The following is a 15999-nucleotide window of genomic DNA, read 5'->3' on the forward strand; positions in this document are numbered from 1 at the left end:
CCAAAGCATGACATGACCTCCCCAGCATCTGCCTTTAAGTATACCTTTCCTTGGCTGCTCTCCTCCAGTTAACCACCCTCAATATCACTTTAGCATCGCATCGGTTCTTACTTCGTCTATCCACCTCTTCCTTGGTCTTCTTACTGGCCGACATCGCACCATAGTTCCACTAAGCGTTCTACTAGGTGTTCTGATATTAACCATTCTTATTTGTTAAGATTACCTGTCCAGCGCAATATTTATATTCTTGCATAATTTGCTATAGAGGGTTCTTTATAATATTGATATAACTCGTGGTTGAACCTTATTTTATATATACCATTGTGGCACATGTATGTGAGCTGTTTTACAACTTCAATATTTGTGTCGTCTATTGACAAATTTTACAAGTTTCATTGTTTCTTTGCTTGTATTAGGGCTTTAGTTTTATCTACGTTCACAGCCCTATTTCTTTCGTAAACTCTCCAAGCTCCACACACAGTTCTGTGATATCTCTTATGGTTCAGTCTATCAAGTTTATATCATCTGCGTACATCACCATATGTTTAGACTTATTAAACAATATATTTTTTGGGTTTATAGACTTTTTGTTGATAACATATTCCATAAATATACCAAACATAGTCCATCTCTGTATTGGAATGGAAGTTTCTTGGAAAATCTACAAAGATTTGGTGGATTTCTATATCATGAATATCTGGTCAATATTAGACCATCCTGGTCTGAATCTGCCTGGTATTTTCCTATTACATCTCACACAGAGTAAGGATATGCCTCTGTAGTTTTTGTAGCTGAGTTTGTATTCCTTCTTGTAGATTGAGTATATAATTGCATCTATTATTACTTTATGAAAACTACCTATCAGTGTGTGTCCTCCAATTTTGAGAATTTTAGCTGGTATGTCACCTAATATACCAGATGCGAATTGATCATTAATAAATTAAAAATGTAATATTAAATTCTTTATATTTAAATGAATTTGTACGATATAATACAATAATAATTGCTAATCTACAAATTTAACTAAACAGTTACAAAGTATTATTTTTTATCCAAAATATATTTTTTCTGGGTTTTCAATATGTATTATAGTAAAATTTGTTTAAGCATTAGGCTGTTTGTGTAGCAGCCATATATAGTGAATAAAAGCTGAAAGAACTATTAGTAATAAATAGTAAAAAGTCTGCAACTAATATGTAATTCAAGATCTGTTCCAAATATGGATAAAAAATTATATGCACTCCAATAGAAATTTTATTCTTAAATAAAGTTTTCACCTATCTATAGCCTGTTATGTTACTTTTTTTTAAATATAGATGTCTCTCAATATTAACCATTTATTCCTATCTTATTCACATTGAACCTGCAATTCGCTTAATATTGTTACGATAAATATACTGGCCTAACTTTTATGACTAATTATTCTGTTTTATTGTAGAAATTTCGGTGGAAGTCTAGAACCAAAATTATGGTGAATGAGCCGGCCAAGCTTCTCGATCTTTCGATGCTGTTCTAGTATATCAGGATTTCGTATATAAATACAACATTTTTATATGGAGGGCAGTTAATTCGGACGACGCGCTCGCGATAAAATGTTACGTTCGCTTTTTAATAAATTATGTATGTTTAGTGAAAATAAATAAATATCAGTCATTGTGCTTTTTAATGAATTAAGATAAGAACAAGACATTATAAATTAAAGACTTAACAATTAATAAATTCACAACAAATGGTGTCAGAGTGAGATCGAACATAAATTAGACTTATAATAATAATACAAGTGTATAAAATAAATTGTGAAAATGGCTACGATTTATGAGCTGACAGTGACTAATTTAAGAAGACATCTTGAAGACAGAGAATTATCTTCCACCGGAAAAAAGGCTGAGTTAGTCCAACGACTAAAGAACGCTTTGCTAGAAGAAGGACTAGACCCAGAGACTTATATATTTGAAGACAAACATGATGCTGTCATCTCGTCGATTTCGAAATTGGAGAACAAAGTATCCGGCGACATCGCTTCTTTAGAAAGCAAAGTTTCTAACGAGATTTCTTCTCTGGAAAGCAAAGTCTCTGCTAACATCTCTTCGGAAATCTCTAAAGTCACTTCTGAGATGTCTGCCCTGGACGATAGAATATCTTCGTTAAAAAACCAAGTTGCTGCCGATAAGTTGGCCTTCGAAGAAAAGATTAAAGAGATGGAAAGGAAGATGGAAGAAACAGGGACAGCAGAGAGAGGTAACAATCCGATTACAGTGGAGATAAAAGAAGACGAGACGAAATTTAAGTTGGAGACACGGCCGAAATTTGAAGGAAGTGGAGGTTCTATTCATGTTAAAGTCCCAACTTTCGACGGAAAATCATCATGGAACAACTACATGAAACAGTTCGAATCAGCCGCAAGAGCAAATGGATGGTCTGAAAAAGAAAAGGCTGTAAACCTGACTATCGCTCTTCGAGGAGATGCCTTAGATGTGCTTCAGACCATAGCCGTAGAGGAGACCGATGATTTCGAACAACTGAAGAAGAGGTTAAATATGCGATATGGCCACGAACATTTGGAGCATGTATATCAGTCACAGCTTAAAAATCGTAGACAGAAGAAAGATGAGGCTCTTCAAGAATATGAGGTAGATATTGCCAGATTAGTACGATATGCTTATCCAACAGCTCCCGAAGACATGATGGAAAAATTGGCCGTTCAAACGTTTATTGATGGTCTTCGTGATCATGAAATGCAGAGAACACTGCGATTAGCTCGTCACAAGACGCTGGTTGATGTCCTATCCGCCGCCCTCGAATACGAGTCAGCTACGCAGGCCTCTGGCGGGTACAGTAAAGTTAGGACTGTAAAAGAGGAAGGAGACGAAGATAAACTTGACCAGCTCTTTAATTTGATGAAAAGCATGACATGCAAGAAAAAGAAGACCATAAAATCAAGAAACTCACCATCAGGAAAACCAGAACGAGTCAACCTTAGGGGGGCAGCTTCGACCCGGAACTCTTCCAAAGACCCTCTTATACTAATAGCTTCTTTGAAATGTCGTGAAGATAGTGTATATGTAGATGGAGACATAAATGGTAAAAAGCATACGTTGTTGGTGGATACCGGAGCGACCAGAACCATTATACGCCCGACAGTTATAAACAGCCGAAAGAAACTGTTACCAACGAGGTTACGACTTCGGACCGCTACAGGTGAAAATGCCAACATTCATGGAGAAATCCAGGTACAATTGGGAATTGGGGCAGAAAAGTTTGTCCATACTGTTATAGTTGCTGACATCGAAGAGGATGTTATATTAGGAATGGACGTAATGAATATGCATGGATTCCAATTGGATTTTAAGAATAAGGTAATCAAAGTTGGCAACGAGGAGGTATTTCTCCATCCACATAATGACAACACTGTGCAAGCAGCCATTACAGAAGATACAGTCGTGCCTGCGAGAAGCGAAACGATCATAGTAGCGCGACTACAGGGAATTGTAGACGAAGGGAGACCTGTTATGATGGAGCCTTGGAACCACGACGATGAGGTTGGCCGTGGAATCATAATTGGAAAGGAATTGGTGACTTCGGCTAAAGAAATTCCTGTGAGACTTATCAATGTCAACGACTACCCAGTGACCATAAAGAAAGAGACAAAAGTAGGAACTTGTGTACCTGTGACATCCATAATCCGTCAGGCGACAACATCTGATAATTCCAACGACAAATTCGACCAAATGGTTGCAGTTGCAGGACAGTCTCTAAATCAGATGGAGAAAAGGAAATTAAGGGAATTTCTGCGGCAGTATCGTGATATTTTCGTACCGAAAGGAGGAAAGACGGGAAGAACTACCGTTGTTAAGCATAAAATTGATACTGGTAATGCTAAGCCAATTCGTCAAACAGCTCGACGATTACCACAGGCGAAGAGAGAGGAAGCTGAAACGATTGTTCAGGAAATGAAGAAAGACGGGGTGATAGAACCTTCTACGAGTCCATGGGTCTCTCCGGTGGTCCTGGTTAAGAAGAAAGACGGAACGACGAGGTTCTGTGTGGATTACCGTTTGCTGAACAACGTTACCAAGAAAGATAGTTATCCTCTGCCTCGGATCGATGACACATTGGACACATTGGCTGGAAGTAAATTGTTTTCTACTTTAGATTTGAAGTCTGGATACTGGCAGGTAGAAATGGACCCAGTCGATAAAGAAAAGACAGCCTTCACCACAGGATCTGGATTGTGGCAATTCAACGTTATGCCATTTGGACTTTGTAATGCTCCTGCGACATTTGAGAGGCTTATGGAAAATGTGTTGAGAGGGTTATCTTGGAAAACATGCCTGGTTTATTTAGATGACATAATCGTCTTGGGGGAGACATTCGAAGATCATTTGAGGAATTTAGAAAACGTTTTTAATCGACTTAAAGCTGCCCAATTGATGTTAAACCCCAAGAAGTGCCAGCTATTTCAAGGTAAAGTCAATTATCTGGGTCATATAGTCAGTAAAGAAGGAGTGGCCGTGGATAAAGGAAAAATCGATTCCATTAAGGAATGGCCAAAACCAACTGACAAACATCAAGTGAGAAGTTTTCTTGGACTATGTACTTACTACCGGAGGTTTATTAAGAAGTTTGCAGATATCGCTAAGCCATTAACGCGACTTACGGAGGAAGCAAGAGATTACCGCTGGGATACAGACTGCCAAAATGCCTTTGAGACCTTGAAAAAAGCATTTAATAACAGCACCAATTTTAGGGTATCCACTGCCAGAAGGAGAGTTCATCTTAGATACAGATGCAAGTAATGTGGGAATTGGAGGAGTGCTGTCTCAGATTCAAGGAGGACAGGAACGAGTCCTCGGATATTTTAGTAAAGTTCTTTCAAAACCTGAGCGGAATTATTGCGTCACGAGGAGAGAACTTCTAGCAGTAGTTAAATCAGTAGAGCACTTCTATCAATACCTCTATGGCAGAAAGTTTCTAATCCGAACCGACCATGCCGCCCTTAAGTGGTTGATGCAGTTTAAGAATCCAGAGGGTCAGATAGCCAGGTGGATCGAACGACTCCAAGAATACGATTTTAAGATTGAGCACCGAGCCGGAGTTAGCCACAGAAACGCTGATTCTCTTTCCAGAAGGCCATGCCCAGCAGAGTGTCCCCACTGCAACAAAACGGAATCCAAGGAAGCAGCAGTGCTAAGAACGACGATTGTCAACGACGACTGGACGCCTACTAAGATAAGGGAAGAACAAGAGAGAGATCCAGTTATACAGAAAATCCGAAAATGGAAAGAGGAAAACCGTCGACCACCTTGGCAGGAAATATCAAACCTATGCTCAGTAGTTAAGACGTATTGGGCCCAGTGGGACTCATTTATCATCGAAGATGGCTTGCTTAAACGAGTCCTGGAAAATGATGACGGTTCAGAGAAGAGAAGACAGTTGGTGATCCCAAAGAGCAGAATAGCCGAAGTACTTCGTCAGTTACACGACAGTCCATCGGGAGGGCATTTTGGTGTAAGGAAAACCCTTCAGCGAATTCGGGAACGGTTTTATTGGATGAACAGTTCCGACGACGTAAAAGACTGGTGTAAGAAATGTACTATTTGTGCTACGAGTAACGGGCCTCACCGGAAAAGGAGAGCTCCTATGAGACAATATAATGTTGGAAGCCCGTTTGAAAGAATAGCTTTGGACATTGCAGGGCCATTTCCAGAAAGTGAAAATGGGGGCAAGTACATGTTGGTAGTAATGGATTACTTCACTAAGTGGGTCGAGATTTACGCACTTCCAGACCAGAAGGCCGCCACCGTTGCAGATAAGTTGATCCAAGAATATATCAGCCGATTTGGAGTGCCTTTGGAGATCCATAGTGATCAAGGCAGGAACTTCGAAAGTGATCTATTCCAAGGAATATGTGATAGACTAGGCATGAAGAAAACAAGAACTACCGCGTATCATCCGCAATCGGATGGTATGGTAGAACGAATGAATAGGACAGTTGGCAAGTATTTGACAAAGATGGTGTCCGATCATCAGCGAGACTGGGACCAATACCTTCCGTTCTTCACAATGGCCTACAGATCTGCTGTTAACGAATCAACAGGCCAGACACCAGCCAAAGTCCTATTCGGACGCGAAATGCGACTACCTTGTGATCTAGAATTTGGGTGTCGACCTGGAGAAGATGTAGCAGGTGAAGATTATGTGATCGAATTACGAAGAAGAATGGACGATGTACATGAGTTGGTCCGTTCCCACCTTCAGATCGCTAGCGACCGAATGAAGAAACGGTACGATACACAAGCCGAAAAGGGTTGCTTTAAGAAGAACGACAAAGTATGGCTGTATAATCCCAAGAAGCGAATAGGTTGTTCTCCCAAACTGCAGCAGTTTTGGGAAGGTCCATACCTCATCATGGAGAAGATCAACGATGTCATCTACCGAATAAGCAAGATTCCGAGGGGAAAGCCGATGATAGTACACCATAACCGGTTGGCATCTTTCGAAGGTGACCACGACGTAGATGAAGAAGTGGAAGTAAACCAAGTCCAAGATGTGTTTGACCTCACGTTTGAGGAATTCATGGGTGCCTATGGAGGTACCGGTAAAGCAAGACATGGTGTTACCACTGAAGAAAAGCAAGATCTACTCGCGCTCCCCGATGACTACTCGCTGGCCCTTACCATCCCGGCCAGTATCAAAGACGCACCAGGGTTGGCATCCGTCTTTCGAAGGAAGTTTGGTCGAGTTGCAGAACTTCAATGCCAGGTGCCAGCTCCCGGTAAAACCTTGAAACTCCAAGATGCATCACGTTACCTTTTCTACCTGGTAACAAAAGACACTGCCCGTGACCAACCTACCTACCGAGATGTATGGGAAGCCTTACTTCAATTGAGAGAGCACGTACTAGAGTCCGACGTGCAAAAGTTAGCCATGCCAAAGTTGGAGTGCCGCCAATTAGATTGGAGGGTTATCCGAAATATGGTGGAGGAGATCTTTAAAGACACCGAAGTCCAGGTGTTAGTCTGTTGCAATCCGCATAGTTACTGGTGCGGAGAGAAAACCGTCCCTTGTCATTTTTATACAACTGGAAGTTGTAAAAGAGGGTCCAGTTGCCGATACCAGCATACAGTTCCGGTTCCAGTCCCGACAAGGTTCCAGGAGGAACCATCTTTTAAGAGGGGGGCAATGTTACGATAAATATACTGGCCTAACTTTTATGACTAATTATTCTGTTTTATTGTAGAAATTTCGGTGGAAGTCTAGAACCAAAATTATGGTGAATGAGCCGGCCAAGCTTCTCGATCTTTCGATGCTGTTCTAGTATATCAGGATTTCGTATATAAATACAACATTTTTATATGGAGGGCAGTTAATTCGGACGACGCGCTCGCGATAAAATGTTACGTTCGCTTTTTAATAAATTATGTATGTTTAGTGAAAATAAATAAATATCAGTCATTGTGCTTTTTAATGAATTAAGATAAGAACAAGACATTATAAATTAAAGACTTAACAATTAATAAATTCACAACAATATCATCACTCTCAATTGCATACCATTTGATATTTATTTTATTATATTGAATAAGTTCACCTCATCTCCATTTTAGTTTTAAAGCTTGTTCAACAGCGTATATGATTTGGGTTTAGTTTATGTTTAATAAAATCTCCAAGTTTTACATAATATTGACTCAACAACTTGTTAAAAACAATAGCATAGAGGTAAATTATTTATTTTGAGGATGGTTTTCAATATGTATACCAAAATGTTCTATAAATATTGAATATTCATAATTGTATAGTATTATGAACATAGAGATTGTAAAACAATGTGTTTTTACAACTAACACAATTTAAGGCGATTAAATAAAATAAACAAATCAAAAGTTTTGATTATTTGTTTATTTCTATATTAATACAAATATAAATAAATATAATACAGTAAGTCGGAAATAAAATGTAATAAATACATTAGTAGTTGAAATATTTATTAATAACATATTTTTCTAAACAATAGCCTTAAAATTAAGCCCATTTACTAATGAAGCAATTATCCCACCTGCAACTTTAAATGCTGCACATCCTGTAAATGTGAGTATTACATATAAAGTTGTAATTGATCCCCAATATTCATAGTGACTATTTAATAATGTTAGATAAGAGGCAACTAAATGTGAAATTATGACATATCCCAAATGTAAATAGTTCCTATTATCACATGCATGAAAGAATATTACACTCCAAAATGTATGCAGTAAAATAAAACATAAACCAATTAATGAACTAGTTATAAAGAATGTTTCCTTTCCAGCCTTTAACCCCATTGTTCCTGGTCCAACTGCATCCGCTAAAACATTAACTAAGGAAAAGGCACCACTCATAATTCCAAATCCTAAGCCGCTTACATAAGCTAATATGTGTTTATTTTCAATTAAAGTTGTACTATTGTCAGTAATTTTCTTTAAGTCATTTTCAGCTTTTCTCAATATTTTGTAAATTGCAAATCTAAAAGCTTCTTGGAACAAAACAGTGTAAAATATAGCAAATTCAAGATGCGTTTTTAATGGTATCGCAGACCAAATAATTGATGATAACAATAAAGACACCAACCAGAAAAATGCTGCAGCTATAAGAATTATTATTCTTATTGGATCATGGGCAATTGTAAAAATAAACATTGCAAAGGGTGGCCCGAAGGCCATAAACGTGCATCCAAAAAATTCGGCAACGGTCATTTTATTTTCATTAACTTTTGTTATTTCACAAATCACAAATACATTTTCTGTAAATATGTTGTTGGTTAATTTTAACAAAAAATAAAGAAGTGATATCGATTCTAAAATGATGACAACCGAACGATTACTAATACTAACACTAACACAAGTCGAATGACTCACAGAGTAATGTCTCACTTTTACTAGTGTCGCCCAGTTCCATAATCAGTTAAATCCAAAATTTAAAAAAATGGACGTTATGATTTCAATGAATTCTTTGTTAGTCTCCTTACATGTGTGTATCTTCAAACTGTTCCAAACTCAGTTACATTGCGTTGAAAATACCGGCTGAAAAGTTCGGACTGTTCCAAAAGCAGTTAAATGTATTCGGTGGTCGGTTTCAAAACCAGTTAAATCTGTCACGGTGTCAAAACAAGTTAAAAGAAATACTAAACCCACATGACCATGAGTTCGGTGCCACAGCCACTGTTAGTTACAAATCGACCACCGAAGCAGGTAGTTAAACATTTTTTGTGAGAAATAGAAGCGCTTGTATTGTAGTATTGAGACAAACCTAAAAGCATAACACTATTTTTTTTTTCAAAACATTAAAATAAACCATAACAGGTGCTTTTACTGGACGATACAGTTCTTAATATCATGGAGGGGCCAGCGGAAAATCCTGAAATCGTTGATAATGTTGAAGTAATAGCAGAGGCAACTGGTTCTTTGGCTAAAAAACGAAAAAGCAATCCTTCCACTTGGAAAAAAACCATTGCAAAAGTATCTAGGTAAGTTAATTGTAATTATTATAATAAAAATTTATACAGTGTTTCGTCAATATGCCAACAACCTTCATTATTTTACAGTGACGTAGAAGTTATTGGGATAAAAACCCAAAATTTACTCTGTATCTGCGCCTCTGGAAATGATCAATTTAGAAAAAAATGCTTGTTTTATCAAGTAGTACTAGTATACAAACTTTCATCATATCTACAGTAGGTACTAAAATTTTAAGAGATATCGGCAAACAATACAAAAAAAGTATCTCAACAACGACACATTTTGAATGGTATGTTAACATAACCATTTTTAATGTTTTTTAGAGGTATACTTTTATCCCCTGAAATTTATTGGCACATTTACGAGACACCTTTTATAATCCGTTATTATTCGTCTTTACTTATACCTTTAGATTCAGGCTAATCTTTCCTAAACTCTCATAACGTCAACTACAGCGAAAGCGATTAGGTAACTGAAAGTGTAACAAATTTGTTTTTTTAGGCACCGTCCAAAGGGATTTCCTCAAATGCCAAACTGCAAACATCCAAGCAAAAGCAAGTATCGATGCTCAGAGCTTTCCTTGCAAGACGTAACAAAAATCCATCGCAGATATTACAAAGATGCGGACCTACAATCGAAGACACAATTTATTCTGCAACATGTTATGGTTTTTTCTGCAAAAAGAACCCGGATTCCAGAACGTACCTCAAAAAGAATGGTAAGCACTAGTTTCTACTTACCTAAGCAAAGACACAATAAAACAGAAAATATTAAAGTGAGTCGAGCGGCATTACTTGCAATACTCCAAGAAAGTCGAAACCGGGTGCAGTTACTTTGCCAAAAATTTCTTCAGACAGGTGTACTCCCATCTGAAACTCGTGGAGGAGCCCGCCACGTTGAAAAGTTTAACACAAAGAAAGAAAGCATCAAAACTTTTATTAAATCTTTTGTACCAGTGCAGAAACACTACTGTAGAGCAAAGAACAAACACAGACAATATCTTCCGAGTGAACTGAGCATTAAAAAAATGTGGTATATGTACAGTGAGCAACATCCAACTCCCAAATTAACATGCAAGTATGATTTCTTCAGAAACGTGTTTTCCACCAATTTTAATATCGGGTTTGATGCCCCATACACTGATAAGTGTTCTACATGTATACGACTTGAATGCGAGACAGCAACCGAAAAGGATGGTGACAAACGAGCAGCTTTAAAATTGGAGTTGAAAGTCCATAAAGTTCGTGCTGAGAAATTTTATATGTTCTTACGAGAGAACAATGATAACGAGCTTGTGTTCAGCTATGACTGCCAAAAAAACTTGGTGTTGCCTAAAATACCTGATCAGGCTGCGTACTATAAGCGTCAGTTGTATCTTTATAACTTTGTTATATGTGAGGGGCACTCCAAAGCCACACGAAATTGCCACAACACATTCTCCTATCTTTGGACAGAAAACCAGTATCAAAAGGGATCCAATCAAATAGCATCTGCTTTGTACCATAGATTACAGAACTCGAACTTTGAAAATGTCACCACAGTCAAACTCTTTTCTGATAGTTGTGGGGGACAAAATAAAAACACCATTGTTGTTGGTATGCTTATCAGTTGGCTTATTAAGGATGCTCCTCGTAACGTGAATAAGGTGGTACTATACTTTCCTGTAGTCGGACATTCGTTCATCCCGCCAGACCGAGTCTTTGGAATTTTAGAACGACAGTTTCAAAATTTCAGTGTTATCAACAATCCAGACGAATACACTGATATCATTAAAAATACCTGTACTGTGATAAAGCTGGGTGCAGACTGCTGTGTCAGTAACTGGAAAAGTGTCACAGAAGCTGTGGTAAAACCTCCAGGACAGTGGCATTTCCAATTTCAAAAAGCTAAAAAATTCATTTTCACACGATCTACAAGAAATCCAAACACAGCTATGATCAAAGGAGAGGCCAACTACAACTTTGAAACGGGTGAGCCCAAGTCAGTTTTAAAAAGAGGAAAAGTTTTCGGAAATCAAGCTGTTCCGGTAATACCAGAAGGTGTGGCAGTTAAAGACGCGAAAATTAAAGATATAAAGTGTTTATTGGATCTCCATTATGGAACAGACTGGAAAAACAACCAGAAGTTAAAGTTTTTTGAGGAAATGTTGCAACAACCAATCGACTTTGTAGATGACGAAGAAGATGATTTTGAACTGAATGCTGAGGACGAATCTATTGATTAAAAAAATAGACACCAAATACTATTAAAAAAATGTACGAATAAAACTTTTCAGTAAAAATTGCTTCATTATTGTAACAATCTAACTAAAGCAAAAATTTTGCCCTCACAACAATATAATACTATGACATAATAGTTTCAAAAGTAGTTAAATCCTATTACTGTTCCAAAATCAGCTATAATAAATTTTTAATATTTTACAGTGCCTACATTTTTTCTTTAATTTTATACAATTTTTATTAGGAAAAAGCTTTATTTTTTAATTTTTTTTTGATAACAACTTTATCACGTTCCCTATGACGGTAGGTACGCAACTAGTTATTGGCCTATTCCCACAAATTTTTTCAAGTGGATTTAACTGATTTTGGAAATGGGTGACTCACTAGAGATGTGAAAATACTCTATGCAATTTTTAAGCGCCAAAGTTACAAAATAATAATATATCAAATTCACGTTAAGTGTTTAGTTTTACCTTAGCATTTTGAATCATTATGTTATGGACATGACAAAACTACTTTAAATATACATTTCCTAGTAGTTTCGTTATCATTAATTTTGTAATATTTATTGGATTTACACTAAACATATTTTTATATATTAAAGCATGCCTCAGTTTTATAAACAAAACAAACTGTATTTTTTACTTATTTAATCAAAAAAGTGGTCAAATAAAAGTACTGTAAATTACCGCGAAGCTTTATAGTCCAAGATCCCAGAGCGATCAGACATAACTTATTTTCACACAGATGAAACCTTAGAGTCTCAGTAGCGTCTCGCGTGCTTTGAATACCTGCGTATTTATGAAACTTGCTGAGTGACACCTGGGCAGGTACCAGGTGAGAAAGGTAACTAAAAATAAGAGCTATTTAACTTAAATTTACATAACTGATTTTTATACATGTTTTGTAGAATATTATTTTGAAAATACTGTAATAAGTGTCAGACACCTGTCATGGACCAGAACTTTTGTCAGACGCTTTAAAGCTCCATTAAAATTAAATGAACTTTACTTACTTTTACATGTCTGATTTTTAAATATGTTATTAATGGAACTATAATAAAGTTATGTTTAATCAGTCAGACAAAATAGAATGACCAAACATCCCTCAAACACAAAAATTAGTTAACTAGAAGTATGAGCGCGAGAGTGCTGTGCGTATAAGCCTCAGAGTAAAAAATTCAAATACATTAAGAATACTTACTGTTTTCGATCCGATTAAATATTTTTGCATCTCTATTTTAATATGATGAACTCTAGCATTAAGATAAATATTAAAGTAAATTATTGTATTGAATATATTTGGGATAATTAATTAATTCGGAGCAATTTGGTTTCATAAGAAATTATATTTACTTTATTGTAAAAAAGATACTAGTTAGGATAATTTAAAAAGAAATAATTTTTGTAAAAAATCTTCAACTGGGATTGATTGAAACAAACATTTTTCTATATTTTAATTATCATAATATTCATTGTCGCAATTATTACAATTTTCATCATTCAACCAATCATGATGCTGCTCATCCGAGTCATCATCTTCGTCATTATCAGTTATGTTGTTGCTGGCTGGTTGTTCTGCAAAAAATAATTCAAAGAATTAAAAAGCAGAAAATCACAAACATAATAAATTCTAAACCTGAAAACAAAGTATAATACCTGAAGTTTGAAGGAATTCACTCACGTTTGCTGGTAATTGGTCACCATCAAACCAATGAAAGTGATATTGGTTTTCTTCTAATCTCTACCCATTGTGTTCAGGAGTTAAAATGGTTGGTTGTTTTGCATTTGCATTATTCTATATGCTAAAAATGTAATTAGCACGGCGGAATTGTTGGAATAACTCACTTTAGCATGGTGGTAAACTGCTAGCATCAAAATTTTTTAAATTTTTGCGATCGAATTCTTCGTTAATATTAGATACGCTGTAATTATTTAAAAACAATTGAAGCCGGGCAGCATTAATGTTGCACGTATCAGGAAAACTATAAATTTCGCAGATAAATTTTTGGATTATTTTGAAAATATCTTTTTGGGTGGCTTCATCGGTAAACAACTCTGATTCTCCAAACTGCATGAAACCTCGCTGATATTCATGTTTCTTCATTAATATATTGAATGGTCTTTATTTACCCTTTTTAAAAAAGGCGTAATTAAAGTCACATCCAGTTAGAGCGTGAAACCCTGGCAAACTTCTACATAAAGATGGTCCCAAATACTCGTAAACCTTTGTCAAATTAATGTATCTCTGGTTATTTCCGGTGCCTGTGTTTAAAAATACATTCGAATCATCATTTTTTAAACTATGCGTATATCGTAACATAATTATCGCAATGTCTCACTCACTCTGAAATGCAAACACAGCACTCTCGCGCTCATACTTCTGGTTAACTAATTTTTGTGTTTGAGTGATATTTGGTCATTCTAATTTGTCTGACTGATTAAACATAACTTTATTATAGTTCTATTAATAATATATTTAAAAATCAGACATGTAAAAGTAAGTAAAGTTCATTTAATTTTAGTGGAGCTTTAAAGCGTCTGACAAAAGTTCTGGTCCATGACAGGTGTCTGACACTTATTACAGTATTTTCAAAATAATATTCTACAAAATATGTATAAAAATCAGTTATGTAAATTTAAGTTAAATAGTTCTTATTTTTAGTTACCTTTCTCACCTGGTACCTGCCCAGGTGTCACTCAGCAAGTTTCATAAATACGCAGGTATTCAAAGCACGCGATACGCTACTGAGGCTCTAAGGTTTCATCTGTGTGAAAATAAGTTATGTCTGATCGCTCTGGGATCTTACTCTATTATACTGGTTTCTGTAATTTTAAAATTTAAATACTTTTAAAATTAAATAAAATAATTTTATTATTTTATTATATTTTTATAGATTTTAATAAAACTGAAAAAGTTTACATGTTGTATACGGATACTCCTAGTCACATCCAGAACCTGGAGACATCCCAATTGAGTTAGTAAAGTATGGACCAAAAATATTACATGAAATGTTGGTTCAACTATTTAACAAATGCTTAAAAGGACAAAATATCCCTGATGATTAGAATGTTGGATACATCAGCTTAATATTCAAGAAAGGGGATACACTCAAATGCTCTAATCATAGGGGAATAACTGTTACCAGCTCAGTGGGGAGGTTGTGCGGTCGAATAATAAAAGAAAGAATAGAATCAGAATACGAAGACATAGAAGAACAAAATGGATTTCGTGCGGGAAGATCGTGCACTGATGTATATTCGTTCTGCAGCAGGTAATCGAAAAACGGAAGGCTCCACATATTTTTTTGTAGATTTAGAGAAGGCATACGATACGGTACCTTTGAAAAAACTGTTTCAAACATTAACGAAACTGGGTCTCAGTAGAGGGTATGTGGATGTTATCGCCAATGTATACAAAAATGCAAGAAGTGTCGGTAAAGAAGGAAACTTTATTTCTGAATCATTTCCAATAACAAAGGGGCTTAAACAAGGATATTGTCTATCTCCGACCTTATTTAAAATATATATTCAATTATAGCTAGAGTAGTAGAGGAAACGAGTATCCGGAATGGGAATAGGCGGTGGTAAATGTCTAACAACTTTATTTTTCGCAGATGATCAGGTAGTCGTAGCGAATAATATGGAAGATGGACTACATGTTTAGAAAACTAAAGAAAAAATATAAAAAATGGGGCCTCAATATGAATATGTCAAAGACAGAGTATCTTAAAATAGGAGATGATCAAGACGATCCAAAGTTAGAAATTGGAAACATAAAAACATGAAATGAATATAAATATCTCTGATCTATAATATCTAAAGAAGGCACTACCAAAAGAGACATCCAAAACAGAACACAGCAGGGAAAAAAGCAGTAGGCATTCTAAACTCTCTACTATTGTCTAAAGATATTAGACAAGAAACAAAATTGACAATCTATCGAACCTTGGTAGAGCCTATTATGACTTATGGGGCAGAAGTTTGGCAGATCACGAAAAAAATAGAAAAAGAATAGAAGTAGTAGAAATGGAGTAGAATTTCTAAGGAAAGCGTGTGGTGTATCCAAAAAAGATCATATCAGGAATGAAGATATTAGAAGGAGGACAAATACTGTATATTCCAGTGTAGGCAGAATTGAAACGAGACAACTAGTGTGGTATGGTCACACATGGTCACGTGAAGCGAATTAATGAAGATAGATGGCCAAAGAAAGCTTTAAATTACATACATACCAAAACAAAGAAGAAGAAGGGAAAGGCCTTCAGTTGCCTGGGAAGAAAATGT

General features: G+C 36.1%; 1 protein-coding gene across 1 annotated transcript; it reads right to left on the reverse strand.

Annotated features, from left to right (window-relative positions):
• Positions 1–7880: 7880 nt before the first annotated feature.
• Positions 7881–8849, reverse strand: LOC140448623 (gamma-secretase subunit Aph-1-like). The gene has a single exon (XM_072541720.1). It carries the CDS (start codon positions 8730–8732, stop codon positions 8004–8006), a length of 729 nt encoding a protein of 242 aa, XP_072397821.1. The 5' UTR covers positions 8733–8849; the 3' UTR covers positions 7881–8003.
• Between the last annotated feature and the right edge of the window lie 7150 nt (positions 8850–15999).

Source organism: Diabrotica undecimpunctata, chromosome 8, assembly GCF_040954645.1.
Source record: "Diabrotica undecimpunctata isolate CICGRU chromosome 8, icDiaUnde3, whole genome shotgun sequence".
Lineage (NCBI taxonomy): Eukaryota > Metazoa > Arthropoda > Insecta > Coleoptera > Chrysomelidae > Diabrotica > Diabrotica undecimpunctata.